The sequence below is a fragment of the Lipophrys pholis genome, assembly GCF_963383615.2.
Source record: "Lipophrys pholis genome assembly, chromosome: 22".
Lineage (NCBI taxonomy): Eukaryota > Metazoa > Chordata > Actinopteri > Blenniiformes > Blenniidae > Lipophrys > Lipophrys pholis.
The window spans coordinates 6,432,850-6,450,112 of record NC_137644.1 but is presented as its reverse complement, the minus strand read 5'-3'; the positions used below and the strand labels follow the sequence as shown (position 1 = coordinate 6,450,112).

Genomic DNA, 17,263 nt, shown 5'->3' with positions numbered 1-17,263 from the left:
ATGTACAATTTCTTATGTTTATGTGTTTTTGATCGGATTTGACATTTTGATCAATTTTATTTGATTTCTGACAGTTGTCACTTTTTTGGTGTGTGGTTGGAGGGCGCCCTCTGGTGTTCAAACCTGTCATTGCAGAACTTCAGCATGTGGAAGTTTTTCTGGATGATTTAATAATATCTGGTCCCCCTCAGGGTTACTACGACACGATGGACGCCGGCTACGTAGACGAGGACGGCTTCCTGTACATCATGTCTCGGTCTGATGATGTCATCAACGTGGCCGGTCACAGGCTGTCTGCTGGCGCTTTGGAGGAGGTGCAGCAACGCTACCATCAGATTGAACTCTCAGGGGAGCCGGCAGATCGCTGACCGAGTGTGTGTGTGTTTGCAGTCGGTGCTGCTGCACCCTGCGGTGGCGGACTGTGCCGTGGTCGGCCTGGACGACGCCCTGAAGGGCCACGTCCCCCTGGCGCTGTGCGTGCTTAAACACGGTAAAGAGGATGAAGTTTCCCGCTCGTTTCCTCTGTTATTTCTCTCCGCTTTGTTTTGTTTTGCTGAGCGACGCTGCTGGTGTGTCTCAGGCGAGCAGAAGCCGGAGGAGGAGATTATTCGTGAGGTGGTGAAGCTCGTGAGGGACAACATCGGGCCGGTGGCCGCCTTCAGGAACTTGCTGTTCGTCAGAGGATTGCCCAAGACGCGCTCCGGAAAGATTCCTCGCTCCTCTTTAGCCAACCTGGTCAACGGGAAGCCCTACAAGGTACGAGTCCACTCTGGAAGTCTTAATTCTATCCATGATCATTCCCAATCCTCACACCTCACAGTAAACCTCAGCTTTGAGAAGATATGAGCTTTTTTTAGATGCATTAATTCACACGTTGTTGTGGACGCTTGTTTCAAAGGGTAATCTTTACCACTTTACCACAGACATGTTGTTTTAACGACGCACAACGTGTCTAATAAGTCATGTTGAGGTTGCTTTGGTGGAAATAACATTATATTGTCGCTCAATATTTTTGTGCAAGTTGCAGGAATGAGCAGACACTAATGAATACTGATTCATCAAAGGCAACATTTTTCACTAAGAATTTCTCTCGGGGGGTAAAAAAAAAAAAAACCTTCTCGAGTATCTGTTTTTTTGTTGTTGTTTTTTTTACAGAAAAAACGTATATTTACGTGTGTGTGCGTGCGCGTGTATTTTTCTACTCCACCCTTTTTCTTTTTTTTTTTTTGATCTTCTGGTGAATGCAGGGAGGAGGAGGAGGAGGCGGCGGCGGGTCCACTCAGAAACAAACAAACAAACAAAACAAACACACACACACAGGAGATTGAAATGAAATTACTAATTAAATCCTATTTCAAGAAAAATTAAGAAATAAATGGTGAAACATGTCTGCTTTTGCTCAGATTTACACTTTCCAAGACAAATTCACTCTCGTGACTCTGAAAACTTTGTCCATCCATATATTGGGACTGCGGCAGCTGGAATAAACTCGTGCGTCATACTTAATACTCTGGATTCAAACTGGGGGTATTCTCAGATATTTTGTCAGAACAAAACCCATTATAAGGTCAATAGTAAGACCTTGAACCGGTGAAAATGATGGATTTCGACTGAAGAAAAACGTGTCGTTTGCCTCCTGAACTTCCTGCAGGACTTGAGCGATGGTGAAGTACTCATTACAAACTGTTTTCTTTCCAGATCACTCCGACCATCGAGGACCCCGAAGTGTTCAAAGACATCGAGAGGCAGGTGGAGGCCGCTCTGAGACCCGCTGCAGCCTAACCCCACCCGAGGGTGGGAGCTCCAGGTGGTTAAAACGAAGTCACTCCTACATTATAACCCTCCAACAGCTGCTAATATGAGCATTTGTACTTTTTAAAGCCCAGTTGGGCAACTTTTTGCCAAGTTTAATAATTCTCCTTTATATGTAATCTGATTACTGGGAAACCACTGTACAGACTCAATGAATATAAACAACGCACTCACTGACAGTGTTTTTTTTTTTTCTTTTATTGACGATGAAAATCTGTTTGCTCACTACTTGACCAGAGTAATGAATTAGTAATGAAGTAAGTAATTAAGTAATGAATAAAAATAAACAAATTGACACAAAACAAAAAATGATTCATCATTCGTGCAAAAAACAAACGTTTTGGGGTGGATGACGGCTGAAACCGTATTTTAACAACCAGTGATTCCTGCTCGTTACAACTTTTAATCGATTGAGTTTGACGTGTTTGTCAAGCGTCGTTGATGACCACTAGAGGGCGATGTTTCCACGTTCTCTTAGTAAACTCTCCAAATGGTGAAGATTCTAAAAACGGATTAAAGGATGATTTTCAATTAAAAACAAAACGATGGTGTCTACCCTAAGACCTCCAAATGATGAACATGGAGAAATATAGGAAGATTATGCTTTTCAACAAAAAAAAGGTGTTAAGGCCCCCAGATGGTGAAAATGTTGAAAACTATACAAATTGATGACTTGGTGGATTTTCTTTTTTTTTTTTTTAAATGTTAAAGCTATATATAGTTATACCTTCAAATGGTGAAATATTGGAAAATGATGGAATGTGATTAAAAACAAAACAACAAAAAAACACAATGGTAAGGTGAAACACTTCCAAGTGGTATAAATGTTGAAATAGATGGGAAAATTATGGAATTTGATTTAAATAAAAAAATCGACTGGAATTCTACGGTAAGATGGTGTGAATTGTGAAAATGTTAAACTATAAAACTATAAAAATGTATCCAAATATGGATTTCAATAAATGATAAGTCAGTAAGACTGCAAAATGGTGACAATGGTGAAAATTATAAAGAATTTAAATAATGAAAATTATGGAATTAGATAAAAAAAAAAACTGGTAAGGCTCTAGTAAGACCTCCCTTAATAAAGCATGATTCTCTTTCTAACACCTACAAATGGTGAAAATATTGAAATATGGTCAAATGATGGAATTCGTGAATTAAACAAAACAAGAAAACATGGTAAGACCTACAAATTGTGAAAATGTAAAACATTGGGAAGATGATCAAATTGTGGTAAGGCTCTGGTAACACCTCCAAATGGTGAAAATTATACAAGTCAATTACACAAATTGATAAAATAATGGATTTTGATGTAAAATGATGGTGGTGAAAATGTTGAAAGATGGTTAAACGATGTATTTGATTAAAAAGAAACATGGTAAGACCTCCAAGTGGTAAAAATGGAATTTAAAAAAATTGAGTAAATAATGATGGGAAGGCATTGCGACGTTGCTTTTCGATCCTTCGATGTCGGCTCTTCCTGTCCTTGTGACGAAGAATTCAACAAGTGTTCACCCACTCCAATTGTAAGACGGGTCAGTTTTACCCTACTGATGGTGTCGCTGAGTAACACCAGCTCGATTCCTCAGTTTAAACATTACAACAGGTTTGTAAGAGCTTTGTTTTGTTTGAGGGTTTTGGGATTTTAGAATCATTTTAACATTGTTTTCACTAGTTAGATGTGGTTACTTGAGTTGAAATGTGACCGTATGGGAAAATGATGGAATTCATTAAAAAAATGATGGGAAGTCTTTAGTAGAACCTCCAAATGATGATCACATTTTTTTAACCCAGTTTGGGATCTTTTTTTTTTTTTTAACCAAACGTAATAGTTCCATTTTTTATTTAATGGGATTTTACTGTGAAACTCGTACAGACTTCCTGAATAAAGACGATCGACTCACTGACAGTAGATTTTCTTTTATTGACAATGAAAATTTGTTGGCTCACCACTTGACCAAAAGTACAAGTAATAAATAAAAAAAAAAAAAAATCAATATGAACACAAAATAAAAATGATTCATCGTTCGTGCAAATCGAAGATGTTAAAAAAAACAAAAAAAAACTGACTCAGTTTTTGTCATCGGAAATAACTAAAAGACAGAAAATCAGGGCTGTACGACGGCTCGCCCTGGGAACGAAGAGTTACAACGAATGTAAGTCACAGCAAGCAACAATGTTTTTGAATTCTTCTTTTTAACTTCTTCACCTCACTTCAACATGGTCATAAACACTCTACACACACTATGAGCGAAAGCGGTCTGTCTTTCAGTTATTTCTTCAGTTGGTGGAACGGTGGATGAGGGTAAAGAAGGCCAGCTCGGCTGAAAGTGTATTTTAAACGCAACATACAGCACAACCAGTGATTCCTACCAACAACTTCTTTTTTTTTTTTCCAGTCCTTGGCTACTTTGTTTTAATCCGTTGAGTTGATGCGGTTGTATGAAAGTGCTTGTCGAGCTCGTTGACGACCACTAGAGGGCGATGTTTCCACGCCCTCTCTTCGTCTTCGTCATCAGCACAATGAAAAAATAAAACCATATGTACAAAATGATCAGGGGAAGAATGGAGACTTTAAAGAGCAGCATATATTAATCTATGGTCCACTAAATGAGGTGGCAGGGACGATATTTTTTCTTTTTTTTTTTTGCACAAACTCTGAATATCTTTTTTTTTTTTTTATACATAGATGTGTGTGTATATATTAAAAATGACATATTTATAATAATTTACAGATAACCTACACATCTCCTGTAGAAGAAATACACAGTACATTATGCCTCGACAAGTTACTGTACATGTAAAAGGTAGAAATGGTGACGAAGGGGCGGCCTGCGGGAGAGGTTAGCACCGGCAACTGGTGCCCACGATTTTAAAGGAGGAGGAAGAGGAGGAGGAGGAGGAAGAAGAAAAGGGGAAAGAGGAAGAAGAGGAGGAGGAAGAGGAGCGCAGGGCTTCTTGGCAGTGCGTGTCGTCAGACTGGGTCACTCCTCATTTGTCTCCGTTCAGAACTGCACCTGAAGAGGAAACCGTGATCAGTTTTACGTCCCGTTTTCACGGCAACGGTTCAAGCGAAAACCCATCTTTTTTTTTTTTTTTTGTCATTGTCGTTTCAGAAACGTTCCGGCGTTCACACGGCAAACGTTTTGAAAACAATGTCCGTTTCCACGAAAACGGCAGAGATGCTGAAAACGTTTAGTTTTCATGTCAGGCCACTAGTGGGTGCTGTTGTTTGTTTCTGTAAAGAAACCACACACACATGCAGCAGAGAACAACACGCTGTAAACATCAACAATGGGACACCCGTATGCCGCGTTAAAGAGGCCTTAATAGGAGGTGATTCATGGTGGTGTTGCCATGGTAACTGGTGCCTAACCTCTGGAGCACAGCTGGTATAACAGACCAACGGCTGAACAATCGGCTCTGGTTTTATTTAAAGAGGCACAAATGGTGAAAGAAGACATGATTTTCCTCAAGTTAGAGGTCAAAGGTCACGCTCAGACTCAGTAGCAGTAACCCATCACTGCCTCGTCCACGACTTAGATTTCAAAACAAAGATGATCAGAAATTACGCCTTTTAATTCATTTACGTTTATTGATACTAAATGCCTGATATGTTTTGGAAATTACGTTTTAAACAAGTGATGATTTATTTATTTATTTATTTATTTATTTTTAAAGGGATTCCAGGTCTGGCACCTCGAGGAAATGAGAAAAATATAGCAATGAAATATTTGCAATAAGTCACACAAATACTGTAACGCAAAGTGTGATAATACTTCATAAACTGCATATCTTAAATTCAATGTGGCAAATTCTTGAAACAGGGTATAACGTGAGGTCTTAAAGACACCAGATGTAATGTTTTCCAATTAATAAAGATCTAACATGAACTTCAAGCAAAATAAAAGTAGTAAACAAGAGTTTTAACGTCAACTTCTCATTTTTGTAATACCACTGTCTACCACTAGATGGAGGACTTTCAACATGGGAATTAAAACGAATGCATTTTTCTGAAAACCAAACCAACTTCTTTCAACTTAATTGTCATACTCTATTTAAAGCATGGCAGCTAATTTCTTTTCCCCCACAGAAAATCCCAACATTTATTGGAGTTTTAATGACAGAATGTAAATCTTAAACATCAGATCTGAGATGTTCTGTAAATGCTTTCTGAATATTGTGCAAAAGTAACAGGACATGAAGATTAAAAAAAAAAAAAGTTACAGTTTCTCGTCGTGTCTGTATGCAAATGTGCTGTTTACCTGATGCACTCGCTCAACTTTGCACTGTTTTTGCCGTGTGGGAGTAAAAAACAAAAAGTTTAAAATCCTGCAGGAAGCTCAACAGGATGAAGAGAAAAACAAGACTTAAAAAGACAGAAGTGGCACATCGTTGCTCACTGTGCTCTGCATTGTTTCGCTCACGGAGCATCAGTGGCAGACGTTTCACTGTCGAGCTTCTGTTTCTATTTCCAGCATTAAAAATCGACCTGAAGCAGAAAGATGATGAAGAAAGATCAAAACGCTTGCAGAATTTAGAACTGACCAGGAGAGGGCAGCATAGCGTGGATTTGTCAAGCCTGGTGGATTTATTTGATAGTCGTTGGATCACATTTTCTAATTGTGCATTAGTGTGCAAAAAAAGAAAGACAAAGAGATTAGAGACTAATAAAGCTCCTATTTATTGTGTTAGATTCCTATTGTATCTTTTATTGCTATATTACAAAGTAGTTTTGTTTAGTTCTGTTTTAACTGATATAAAAAATATAAGCTTTCATGGACTTTAACGCCATTTTGATTGTTTGTTATTTGCTGATTGCTTTTAATTTTCACTGTAAACTGATTATCTGAGATAAAGGGTCAGAGAATAAAAGTTTAATCTTCTTTCTGCTCTTTTTCACTCAGGAATTTGAAAACACTTTTTTTTTTTGTTTAACAATGAATGAAATAAGTTTATGTAACACCATTACCAATTTTTTAAAAAGAAAATCTGTTTGCTGGTCATGTGACTGCTAATTACACAATATGCTTGTGGAAACACGAATGTCCAGGTGAGAATAAAATTAATACAATTGGTGTCCTGTGAGTTTTTCCTGTCATCTTTGGTGGTCTGGCCACCAGAAGTGCCATTTCAGTGCAGATGAAACATCACTTGGTTTTAATGGAAAGCAGGCAGAGCCGTCTTTGTATCTGAAGGCTGATGTCTTTCAAAAGGTCTATTTCCGGAGCTGTTTTCATCATGTAAATGAACTCTCTCTGCGGGCGTCTGGTTTTTTTGAAGCGGATTTGAAAGCACCCTGGCCGGCGCTGACTCATGTTCATTTGGACGGACATTAAAAGGAGAGACATCAGGACGAGACTGGCTGCGTCACCTGCTCACGACGGGCCGGAGAGAAATCCTCCCCGCTACTCTGCAATGTGTTCTAGGAAAGCGGTGTGGTTTGGCATGGCGAGAGTCTGTGTTGGGTTACATACAGGGTACAGTTTAAGGTGGCTCTCTTCCTCCTCTCAGCAGGAGTAGGTTCTCACCGTGGAGCTGTCCAGCCGCTGTACCGTCGCCGATCCAACTGCAGGGGGAGACAGTGAGAGAGATCGTCAAGCCTGAACGCTGAGGCCGCGTTTACGCAACGATTTCAGGTGAAAACGCAAAACCCTTGTCGCGGTTTGGGCGTCCGTTCACACGACAACGGTGGTCGGAGTCACGGGAAATGCAAGTTTTTGGAAAAAGGTGGAACGGCTTGAGAACGCTCGGCTCCGTCGTCGTGTAAACGAGCGAAAACGAGACTTTCTGGAGGAAACGCTCGGAGCCCAAACTTCTGAAAAAAACGATGCGTTTTCAACTTGAAACATCGTGTGAACGGGGCCTAAAGCTCCACCGGCATCACACCAGGATTTTACCGCCCTCCCAACACACACACAAACACACACACACACACACACACACACACACACACACACACACACACACACACACACACACACACACACACGCACACACAGAGGCGATTACTCGTAGTGCCAACCCCCCCAAAGGGTTAAGCCACGGATCACTCAAATGGAGAGTCTGTTTTGAGTGGACAGCAGCAGCGGTCAGGTCGGAGTGTGTTGTGGACGTCACAGGACCGGGGAGCACAGAGAGCGGAGACACAGGGACACACCGCCATCGATCGGGAACACTTTGTTAAAGGAGAACGCCGGCCGGACAGTCAGGCCTGCAGGATGATTCACAGCCGTGTATAACAACCTGCATGGTGCTCATACACTCTGCATCCTTTTGAAGGGCCATTCGGGTTTATTTCAGCGGATGCCACATGTTTACTTTTCTAAAATTTGCACATTGATGAGCAACTTTGACCTTGTGAAATAATCTTGAGGATTAAAATTTCGGCCCTTGGCGTTTATAGGTGATAGTTAAAATCTCGTTTCTAAAGTTAGTTTTAAAGAGTAAAACAGACCGATAGAACTCTTATTTTTTCACAACTCAGAACGGAAAACTACTAGAAACCCACGACTTAACTCACTAGACGTATACAAGTGTCACAGTGCATCCAAATAAATATTTTGGAAGCCTTTTTTTTCTTATTTTTCATTAGTGGTTTTGCTTAACGAGAAGGTTGAAGGAGAACTTTTGATAATTTTCATAAATTCTCACAGCCTGAGCCAAGATTCACACATCTCACCTCAGGTATCATGTCTTTGCTGGATATTAAGAACCTTGAGGATGTTAAGAAATATGGTCACTTGTCCCATGAAGGGTTTGCGATTGCCACAAAAACAATATTTGGGGTCAATTTGTAAACTGATCACTTTTGAAACAACGATATCTGAAAATAATGGCCACTAATTTCCTGAAATAAACTTTAAGAGATTATATATTTATCTTTTTAAAATTCCTGCGAGTTAAAATGTTCTAATTCAGTATTATTGTGTGTTGAAGAGTTAGGCGTCCCTCCTGGTGCCTTACTCGGGCCACTGCTGTAATTTAGAGTGTGGAAGGTTAAGGACTTGTGTGGTTTTTGGATCCCAGCTGTTTACAATGATGACTTATATTATTTAAACATAATGAAGTAATCCCAATCTTTAAAAACCACTGAGTTGAGAGAGTATTTGTGGCTTGTCAAGCCAAAGTCGTCTTTTTTCTCAGGCCAATTTGTTAACTGAGTGCTTTTGAAAATATCTCTGAAAATTCATTAAAATAAACTTTAAGAAGTTATACATTTGACTATTTTAACTTTCTGTGAATCAAAATGTTCTAATTCAGTATTACTATGTGTACTGAGGAGTTAGGCGTCCCCCCTGGTGCCTTACCCGGGCCACTGTGGTAATTCAGTGTGAGTTCTAACATTGTGTACTCAGCTTGTGTGCTATCAATGCTATCTTATAAAAACATTAAAGTCTTCACATACTTTAAAAACCACGGAGTTCTTTGAATATTTATGGCTTGTCAGGAGAAAGTCGGCTTCTTTATTTGTTTTAAGAAAACACCATGATATTTGTCATTCGTGACACCAAACTTTGTGTGATGAGGTTTTTTTTAATCCCAATCTGAGAAACGTTGCAGGTTTTTGACTTTGTAATAAACCAGAATGGTCCTTTAATGAAACAAACCCTGTTTCAGCCGGTGCCCTCTTTTAACAGCGAGGGAGATGAAGGAGCGACAAAGTGTCAAGAGTTTTAGTTCTGGGAACATCCAAGACGTACTGTTCACGTATGTAAACCTCCTGATTCAGGCCAACTTACATAGCACCGCTCAGCCACCTGCATGTTTTTTTTTTTTTACTTTTACTGAGTCGTTTCAAGGGTGACACCAGCAAGCATGGCTGCTAATCCATAACTTGACCCCCTGCTTTTTGTTTTTTTGTTACCAGGGAGGCAAGACAACTATTTTGCAGTTCTGCAAAACAACACCCTTGGAGTTGTGTATTAGAGACAGATTAGTGGAGAGAGAGGGACAGTGGTGAAGAGGAGGGAGACGTAGAAGAAGAAGAACACGCTCGGGCCCGACAGGCCCAGAGCCTTCAGAGGGGGGCATAGCTGACCTTGAAACCAATCCAAATACATGTCGTCGGGACTGTCGTCCAGCGCCTCATAGAGGACTGCAGAGCAGCCGTCACAGAGAGAACAAGAGACAGAGTCAGAAGGCAGCAGGAAGTCCTGCTCTCTGCTGCGCTGCTGCTTTAGTCTGCCCGGGCAACAGGCGCGCACCACCTCCGTTTGGTTTTCAACATCCGGCTTGGCCACATATTTCATGAAATTACAGACTGACGTCAAGCTTTCACATTGTTTTGTTAAGTGAGTGGATGGGTTGCAGCGGCGGAGGCTCACCATCAGGGGGCAGTCTTCGGGAGTGGCCGGATGTCGCCGTGAGACGGAACCCTGCAGGGAGAGTTTCTGCCGATCCGGGCATCATACTGATACCGTGGACGTCCCGGGGAGGGAACTGCCTCCGCCACGACGGACCCCGGTAGCCTTTGTCGTCACACTGGTGGGCAAAATAAAACAATGTGTGGTCAGTAACTCATGCCGTTAGATTACTGTATATTTTGGATTATAATCCTCACTTTGTTTTTGTTTGGTCATGTGAATTAAAAGACTAAGAAGTGAATTATACATAAAAAAAAATTTATATATATATATATATATATATATTTCTTTAAATTTCATACCATCTAGGACCACTAGATGTCACTGTATGACAACATAAAGCTGCTACAATACCACAGAAAAACCTCTATTATTACCATATTTTCTAGACTACGAGCCTCAGATTAAACTGACAAATGTCTCCAAAAAGAAAAATCTACAAGGATAATTTAAAGTAAAAATGATTAAATCGTAGCAGAAAGAGTGGAGTGTTTGAGAAAAGTAATGTTTTAGTTTTGAGTTGAAAATGTTTTTACCATCATATAACACAATATCGAGCTTCAGAGACGTCTACTGTGTCTCTCACCTCATCCAGTCTCCTGTCAGTTCCCAGCGCCAGCAGATTATTGTACTCTCGCTCCAGAATCTGACGTGCCTGAAGGGGGAAGTAACCAAAAAAATTAAAGAATGAATAAATAAATAAGAATACAATCTCATTTTCACGAGGCGAGATATTTTTAGCGGCGCGGCCACAGAGGCAGCTGACACGTTACGTTATTTATGCAGCAGATCCCATTTTACCCGAGTAAAGACAAGACGAGGCGCCGTGCCAGGGTGACAGTTGGCAAATCTGCATGTTCTGATTTAGATTGCTGCAGCTTTTGAAGGCCGATACCAGCATTCCTCTATTTCTGGACTGACGCTGGTGATATTTCTGTACATGATTTAAATTGGCAAAGACAGAAGAAAAACAACTACATAATGGAATCTATCTTCACAATGAGGACTTTCTATTTTTAGCCTGAAGAATCTGTTGAGCCAAACCTTTTATGATGATTGGGCTTTAAAGCTAAAACTTGTTGCTTTACTGTTTCTCATTATGGTATTATAGTATTATTACATCACTACTCACTGTATGATTACTTTCTCAGGCATACTACTTTATTATTCATATCACTACTTTGCTCCTCATAAGTTCCTATGCACTATATGATCACTTCACCACGAATATTACTTTAATACACCACAAGGATTACTTTGCTATTCATAAAAATACTCTTAGTATTACTTTACCACTCATATTACTTCACAACTCATATTATTATATGACAGTTAATAACATTACTACCCTACTCATGCTACCTTTCTACTCATATTACTTTACTAATCATAATATTACTTTCCAGTCTCAAAATTACTTTGACTAATACAATTACTTAAGTGCTTAAGATTATTTTACTACTAGTCATTACTTCTGTACTCACTTCATGATTACCTTACAATTACTTTCCGACTCATTCCTCATAATTATAATATTATTACTCATTATTTTACTACTCATATACTGTACTACTCATATTACTTAATATTACTTTGTTACTTATAGATATACTAAACTACTGAGATGACTTTACTACGAATCATTACTAATTATTACTTCAATACGTCCTTCATTTTAGTCATTCACTACATGTGATTATGTTTCTACTAATTGTATGATTACAACTCATCCCTCATAATAATGAATACTTTACTACTCATAATATCCCTTTACTGTTAATACTATTACCTTACTACTCACTAAATGACTATATTACTACTCAGTAATATCGACTACTCTGTATTTCATTGCTGGCCGTGCTGTGACCCGAACACTGATGAATGAAGTCATGTGACCTGATTTGAGTGAACGTTATCCGTTTGCTCTGGCGTGTTTCCCCACCTGAGTGTTTTGATTGGGGATCTGGAGAAGTAGTGCCAGGCTGCTGTAGTCGAAGTTGTCGTCGAGGGCGACCAGGGCTCCGTGCACGCCGCTCTCCAGCAGGATGTTGGCGTAGTCTCTCAGGCCGATGCTCTGCACCCAGCGGATGACCCGCTCGTTACTCCACACCAGGACGTCTGCACGGGGGGGGGAGAGTCCAGACGAGGCGTCAATACTCTGGAGACTCACGAGAACGCGGACGCTGTGGCTCTACTCGCCTCTCATTTCGTGCTGGCTGTGCTCCCGGCGTCTCTCCAGTTCTTTCCTGTCGTAGTTGAGCTTCTTCAGACACATGATGCCGTACTGTAAACTTGTTCTGGGTGGACGTAAACACACAGAACACCCTTAAAGGTTTGATACCAAAGTGCTGATTGGTGGAGAAGGACATCGTGTGTTTGTGTGCCAACCAGGAATGTTGAGCTCAGCTTAAAGGAGGTGCTTTTCTTCTTTTAGTTCACGGGCCTTGACAGTTTGTCTTTACAGGAAACGTTGGCGTCGGTTTGACATTTTGTGCTGTCTTTTTTAAAAACACCCCAAAGACACCAGAGTCAAAGACGGGTGGATACGACTGACAACGAAGAGGAGTGGAATTTCAACAACAACACTGAAAATACCATCTCATCCAGGGGTGTTAAAAACATTTTAGTTCAAATGCTGCATACAGTCCAATTTCATCTTATGTGAGTCGTACTGGTGAAATAGTCCCATTTGCATTTAAACTATGAAGTTTTTCTTTGTTGTGGAGCAGATGAAATATTACAAAACCAAACAACTACGACTGAAATTCGCTCCAATCTCAACATAAAGCAAATTCCAATGACTCCTTCTGGTGCAAAATACGGTGAAATGTCGCAAAAAACTTTTCCTATAACTGTTGCATTACGGGTGTTTGTTTACAAACTCACCCTGACAGCGTGACTTTGAGGCTAATGCTAGTTTGCTAGCTTTCACGGCAGCATCGCTGGTATCTCAGTGTTGTGTTGTGACCATCCTCTGAAGAAATTTGTTAAAAATCATTGTTTTCTTTGACATTTTTACGATTTGCTTGCTTCTAGGGGACCGGTTTTGGCCCACGGGCCCAATGTTTGACACCCCTGATGTAAAACCTTGTATTTTGTTTTCTGTCTGCTTCCAGAACCAGGCCCAGTGGCAACCAGCCTACTCTCTTAATCTGAATAATCTGGGACCAGTGGGCACAACATGTACCCTGAGCTTTACTCAAACTCCTTTCAGTTCCAAATAAAGATGATTGGATGGAATTGTTTTATGCCCGATTGACCTTCTACGTCCAGTACCTGTGGAAGCTGTCCACCATCTTTAGATGCACTCTCAGGTCTTTCTTGGTGAGGTGGTCCAGCATGCGAGCGTCCACTAGGCACTCCATGAAGTAGCTGCGGTACTGAGGTAGTCCTAGACTGGGCAGCCACTCGTTCCCTATCCACTCATGGTTCATGTCGCCATAAGCAAGGGTCTTAACAGAGAAGAACAACACGGATCAGCGCCGCCTTTGGTTCATGCTCGGCTTTCGAGAGGACAGGAGTCCGTCTCCTTACCTGTGCCCAGCTGCCTTCTTCAGAGTCGGATTTCTGATACAAACACAAAGAGACAAAAACACAAATTCAGGGCCAACATAATCTGTATTACACGTTGCGTTCTGTTGCCCTGAAACCCGGAGAGACGGTCCGGTTGATTTTATATTATATCATATTGACAATTTCTTTGTGATATCAACATGCACAACGTCCATATCACATAAAAACTGACTGAACTGTGATGAAGTGTGTTTCTGTGGTATTGTGGTTGAATTACTTACACTTCGCACACAATCCATTCCAGATATATAACTTGCAAACATAAAAGTAACTGAGTAGTATGGAGTTTATTTACACTTCAAGAATACAATTGTACTCAAACTTAAGTATAAATTACACCTCCTAAAACACTTAATATTCAAACCTTTAGATATGCACTTCTGTAGTGAAAATATTGATTTCTATTCACTATTATTTATTTATTGGTTTATATCTACATTTATTCACAAACGTTAAATTGTATCACGTTTCACTGCCGTCTTCAAAATATTTCTTTGAATGTAGATGTCTCACAGGTAAACTGAATAAAACGCCGCACGCTGTTAAAACAGTTAAATGATGTGGTTATAAAGTAACTAATACTTTGATTAGCGTCAAAATGTAGTTTTGTTTTCCTTTTCCCTGCATATCTTAAAGAAAACACATGATAAAAAGGAACAAGTGGAGGGTAAGAATACCAGTATTTAGTTTTCAAAATGATAAAGTAAGCGTCACTATGACGGCAGCTGCAGTTTTCAATTCTCCCACAAACTTCCTGAACACCTGAGAACTGCTGACACACTCGTCTTTTACATTAGGACTTAATTTTATTTGCACAGGCAAGTCCACAATAGACTTGATTCATTTTACTACCTTTATCTTAATAAAGTCCTTTCCATATTTACTCTCCTTTTTATGCTGTTTGTAATCCCTTCAACTCACAGTCGGAAAAGTGATTGACTTGAAAATTGCTCCTTGAGATTATTCGCAGATGGATTTTCGAAGTGATGCAGCGAAGCGCTTCCACCGTTTTCTATGTTGGATGCGTAGAGCGAGTTTGCTGTTTGTGGAGTTGCCAGCACGAGAGCACGTATTATTTGATGGTGATGTGGGACGCCAAATACCAGAAGCGCAAGTTAAAGTCAACCCAATGGAAAGGACGACAGTGTGTGAGAGATGTTCAAGTATTTCATACTTGAATTGCTCGCTTTTATGCATATCTTTTGTTTATTTGTAAAGCAGTGCGAATGACCTTGTGTCTGAATGGTGTTCTATCAATAAATTTACTTTTGCTCCTAATGTTAATGTGATTTAACAAAGATGTCAATGGGGTGAGTAACAGGAAGTTGCAAGGACACACTGAACATTCGCTGAGTCGTCAGAAGGGACAAAAGGCTCGGCGCTGATGGTTAGTAGTGACAAGACTTTCAGGACGGAGGTCAACAGTGGCATGCGTTCTCAGTCTCGGGACAGAGAGGAGGGACTGACCGTTTTGGAAGGAGCTGCCATGGTCTCCATCTCCTCATGGGTCACCCAGACATTGCCCGATGGCTACAAAGGGCCCGAGAGACAGAGCGGCAGCGGGGCGGGTAGTAGAGGTCCGGCAGGAGGGGCAAGCAGTGTTAAAGAAGAAGAGCAGCACCACTGTAAGCCAACAGTGTTATAGCATCACAGTCAGAAGATGAACTGCCCCCCACGAAGCCCCACCACCGGGGGGGGGGGGGAGGGGCGAGGGGCAAAGGGTAAAACACAGAACAACACAACACATATGACAGCACACATCACAGCAGGCATGCACAACACGGTTAATACGATTAACACCAACACACACTTAAGCTGTTAGCATGTTAGCTTCTGCTTCATTTGGAAGTGTAACGCCTCCAGAAGGCTTTTTGAGATATTGCACGGATTATTGTCAATGATCAAGAATCGAATATTTCCATCTATCTTACACTGATGCCCGTTAACATTACGCAACTAGAACACAACTTTATGTCGGACGGTGCGATTGGTGATGAAAGCTGATGTTGAGGGACGTGGAAGTTTCATAGTCTCATAAAATGTGAAGAAAATCAGAGGAAACAGAAAGAAAATCAAAGCAAAAACAAAGAAAATCAGACAAAAAAACAAAGAAACTTGGAGGAAATAGGAAGATAATTCAAAACATCTTTGAGAAAATAGAAAGAAAATCTGAGAAAAAGCAAACATGCAGCAATACTTTGCATATGAGTTATGAATTAGGCTTTATGGCATTTAATAAGTTCTCGTATCAGTACTCGGTATCAGTATATAACTTTAAAAAAGTGGTGTCAGTGCATCACCTCTATAATCACATTATATGAACACTCCTACCTCGGAAATGGGAATATTCCCACTTCTGAAGTACCACGTATCCAGCTGCCCAAATGCAGCATTAACGCGTTTAACTGTTCTGTCCCTAAAGTCATAAAAAATCCTCATTGATATCCTTTTAGATATATTAGATAATACCTTTGTAGAAAATAAGTTTGTAGCTATAAGCTATTGTTATCACTGGAGCCTGACTATTTATCTATTTTTTTTGAGGTCTTCTTTTCTCCAAATAAAACTACATAAAAAAAAAGCGTAATATAGAAAAAAAGAAGATAAAAAAGACTTGTCAGGAAACAGGTGAAGGAGCAGAGCATGTTTTTGTTATAAGTTAGAAGAAAATGCTGAAAAAACCTGAAGAAATCACAAAGCGACTCATTCAAAAATTTGAACTTTTCTAAGTGTCTTTTGGTTAATGAGTTTTTGATGAGCTGTTATGCAGGCAGATTGCACCTTTGGTAATGTTTGGCTAAATTCCGCCTCATAAACGGGTTCTGTAGCTATTTCCTGACAGGAAGAGGTTGAATTAACCTCCTCATCCCTTGTGGACACGTCGCCTGTCATCCTGCGTCCGCAGTGAAACTCACGGTTCTGGAGGTGGGCGGGGCCGACGGGCTGGTGAGGGAGACCATTTCCTGGATGGCGAGCCGGAGTTTGAGCCGGTGCAGAGGATTGCTGATCCCGATCTCTCTCTGGATCTCGGTGTCGGACAACGCCGACATTATGGCGCCGCTCTTCACGTTGGCGCGGCACGCCGCCACGTACCAGGCCGGCATCCCCAACCACAGCTTCACCACACACAGAGGGAAAGAGGAGGCCAGGGGTCAAATGTATTTAATTTATGCTCATGCCATTAGAGGATATTTTAAGCTAGAAATTGTGAAATATGTGGTATTTTTCATCACTTTTACATTTTTTTTTACTGATTCTTATAAAAATTAAATGACTGGATTATCATTACTTAAAATAACCTTTTCTTTAGCAATTCAAATAGCGAATAGATATATTGAAAATATGACTATGCATGAAAAAGCAGGAGATTTAAAAAGTTATTTTCTAAATTATTTGTAATAAGTGTCACACTAATGGAAATACTTTTTATTTGGTTAAATATGAAGAAAGTACCAATTTATTTATTAATTCATTGAAAGTTTTAAATTGGATGCTTAAGAATTAATAAG

The 17,263-nt window shown here is 40.2% G+C and overlaps 2 protein-coding genes across 4 annotated transcripts in view; one reads left to right on the top strand and one right to left on the bottom strand.

Moving 5' to 3' along the window:
• The window catches only part of acss3 (acyl-CoA synthetase short chain family member 3), a 42,071-nt gene extending 39,960 nt beyond the window's left edge, over positions 1–2,111 (top strand). The window contains exons 13-16 of one of the 2 annotated variants that reach the window (XM_080492175.1): positions 192–314; positions 391–490; positions 581–756; positions 1,699–2,111. In XM_080492175.1, the coding sequence (XP_080348301.1) occupies positions 192–314; positions 391–490; positions 581–756; positions 1,699–1,782 (483 nt within the window). In that variant the 3' untranslated portion in view covers positions 1,783–2,111. The remainder of the gene's footprint in view (positions 1–191; positions 315–390; positions 491–580; positions 757–1,698) is intronic. The other variant, XM_080492176.1, reaches the window with a different exon arrangement.
• Positions 2,112–3,720: 1,609 nt separating this feature from the next.
• ppfia2 (PTPRF interacting protein alpha 2) overlaps positions 3,721–17,263 on the bottom strand; it is a gene marked incomplete at both ends in the record, with an annotated part of 104,513 nt that continues 90,970 nt past the window's right edge. Inside the window, 11 exons of one of the 2 annotated variants that reach the window (XM_080492174.1) lie at positions 3,721–4,832; positions 7,347–7,384; positions 9,857–9,913; positions 10,143–10,299; positions 10,768–10,836; positions 12,124–12,299; positions 12,381–12,478; positions 13,458–13,633; positions 13,716–13,748; positions 15,222–15,284; positions 16,670–16,870. In XM_080492174.1, coding sequence (XP_080348300.1) covers positions 4,821–4,832; positions 7,347–7,384; positions 9,857–9,913; positions 10,143–10,299; positions 10,768–10,836; positions 12,124–12,299; positions 12,381–12,478; positions 13,458–13,633; positions 13,716–13,748; positions 15,222–15,284; positions 16,670–16,870 — 1,080 coding nt within the window. Of the gene's footprint in view, positions 4,833–7,325; positions 7,385–9,856; positions 9,914–10,142; positions 10,300–10,767; positions 10,837–12,123; positions 12,300–12,380; positions 12,479–13,457; positions 13,634–13,715; positions 13,749–15,221; positions 15,285–16,669; positions 16,871–17,263 lie in introns of those variants that run through there. The other variant, XM_080492173.1, reaches the window with a different exon arrangement.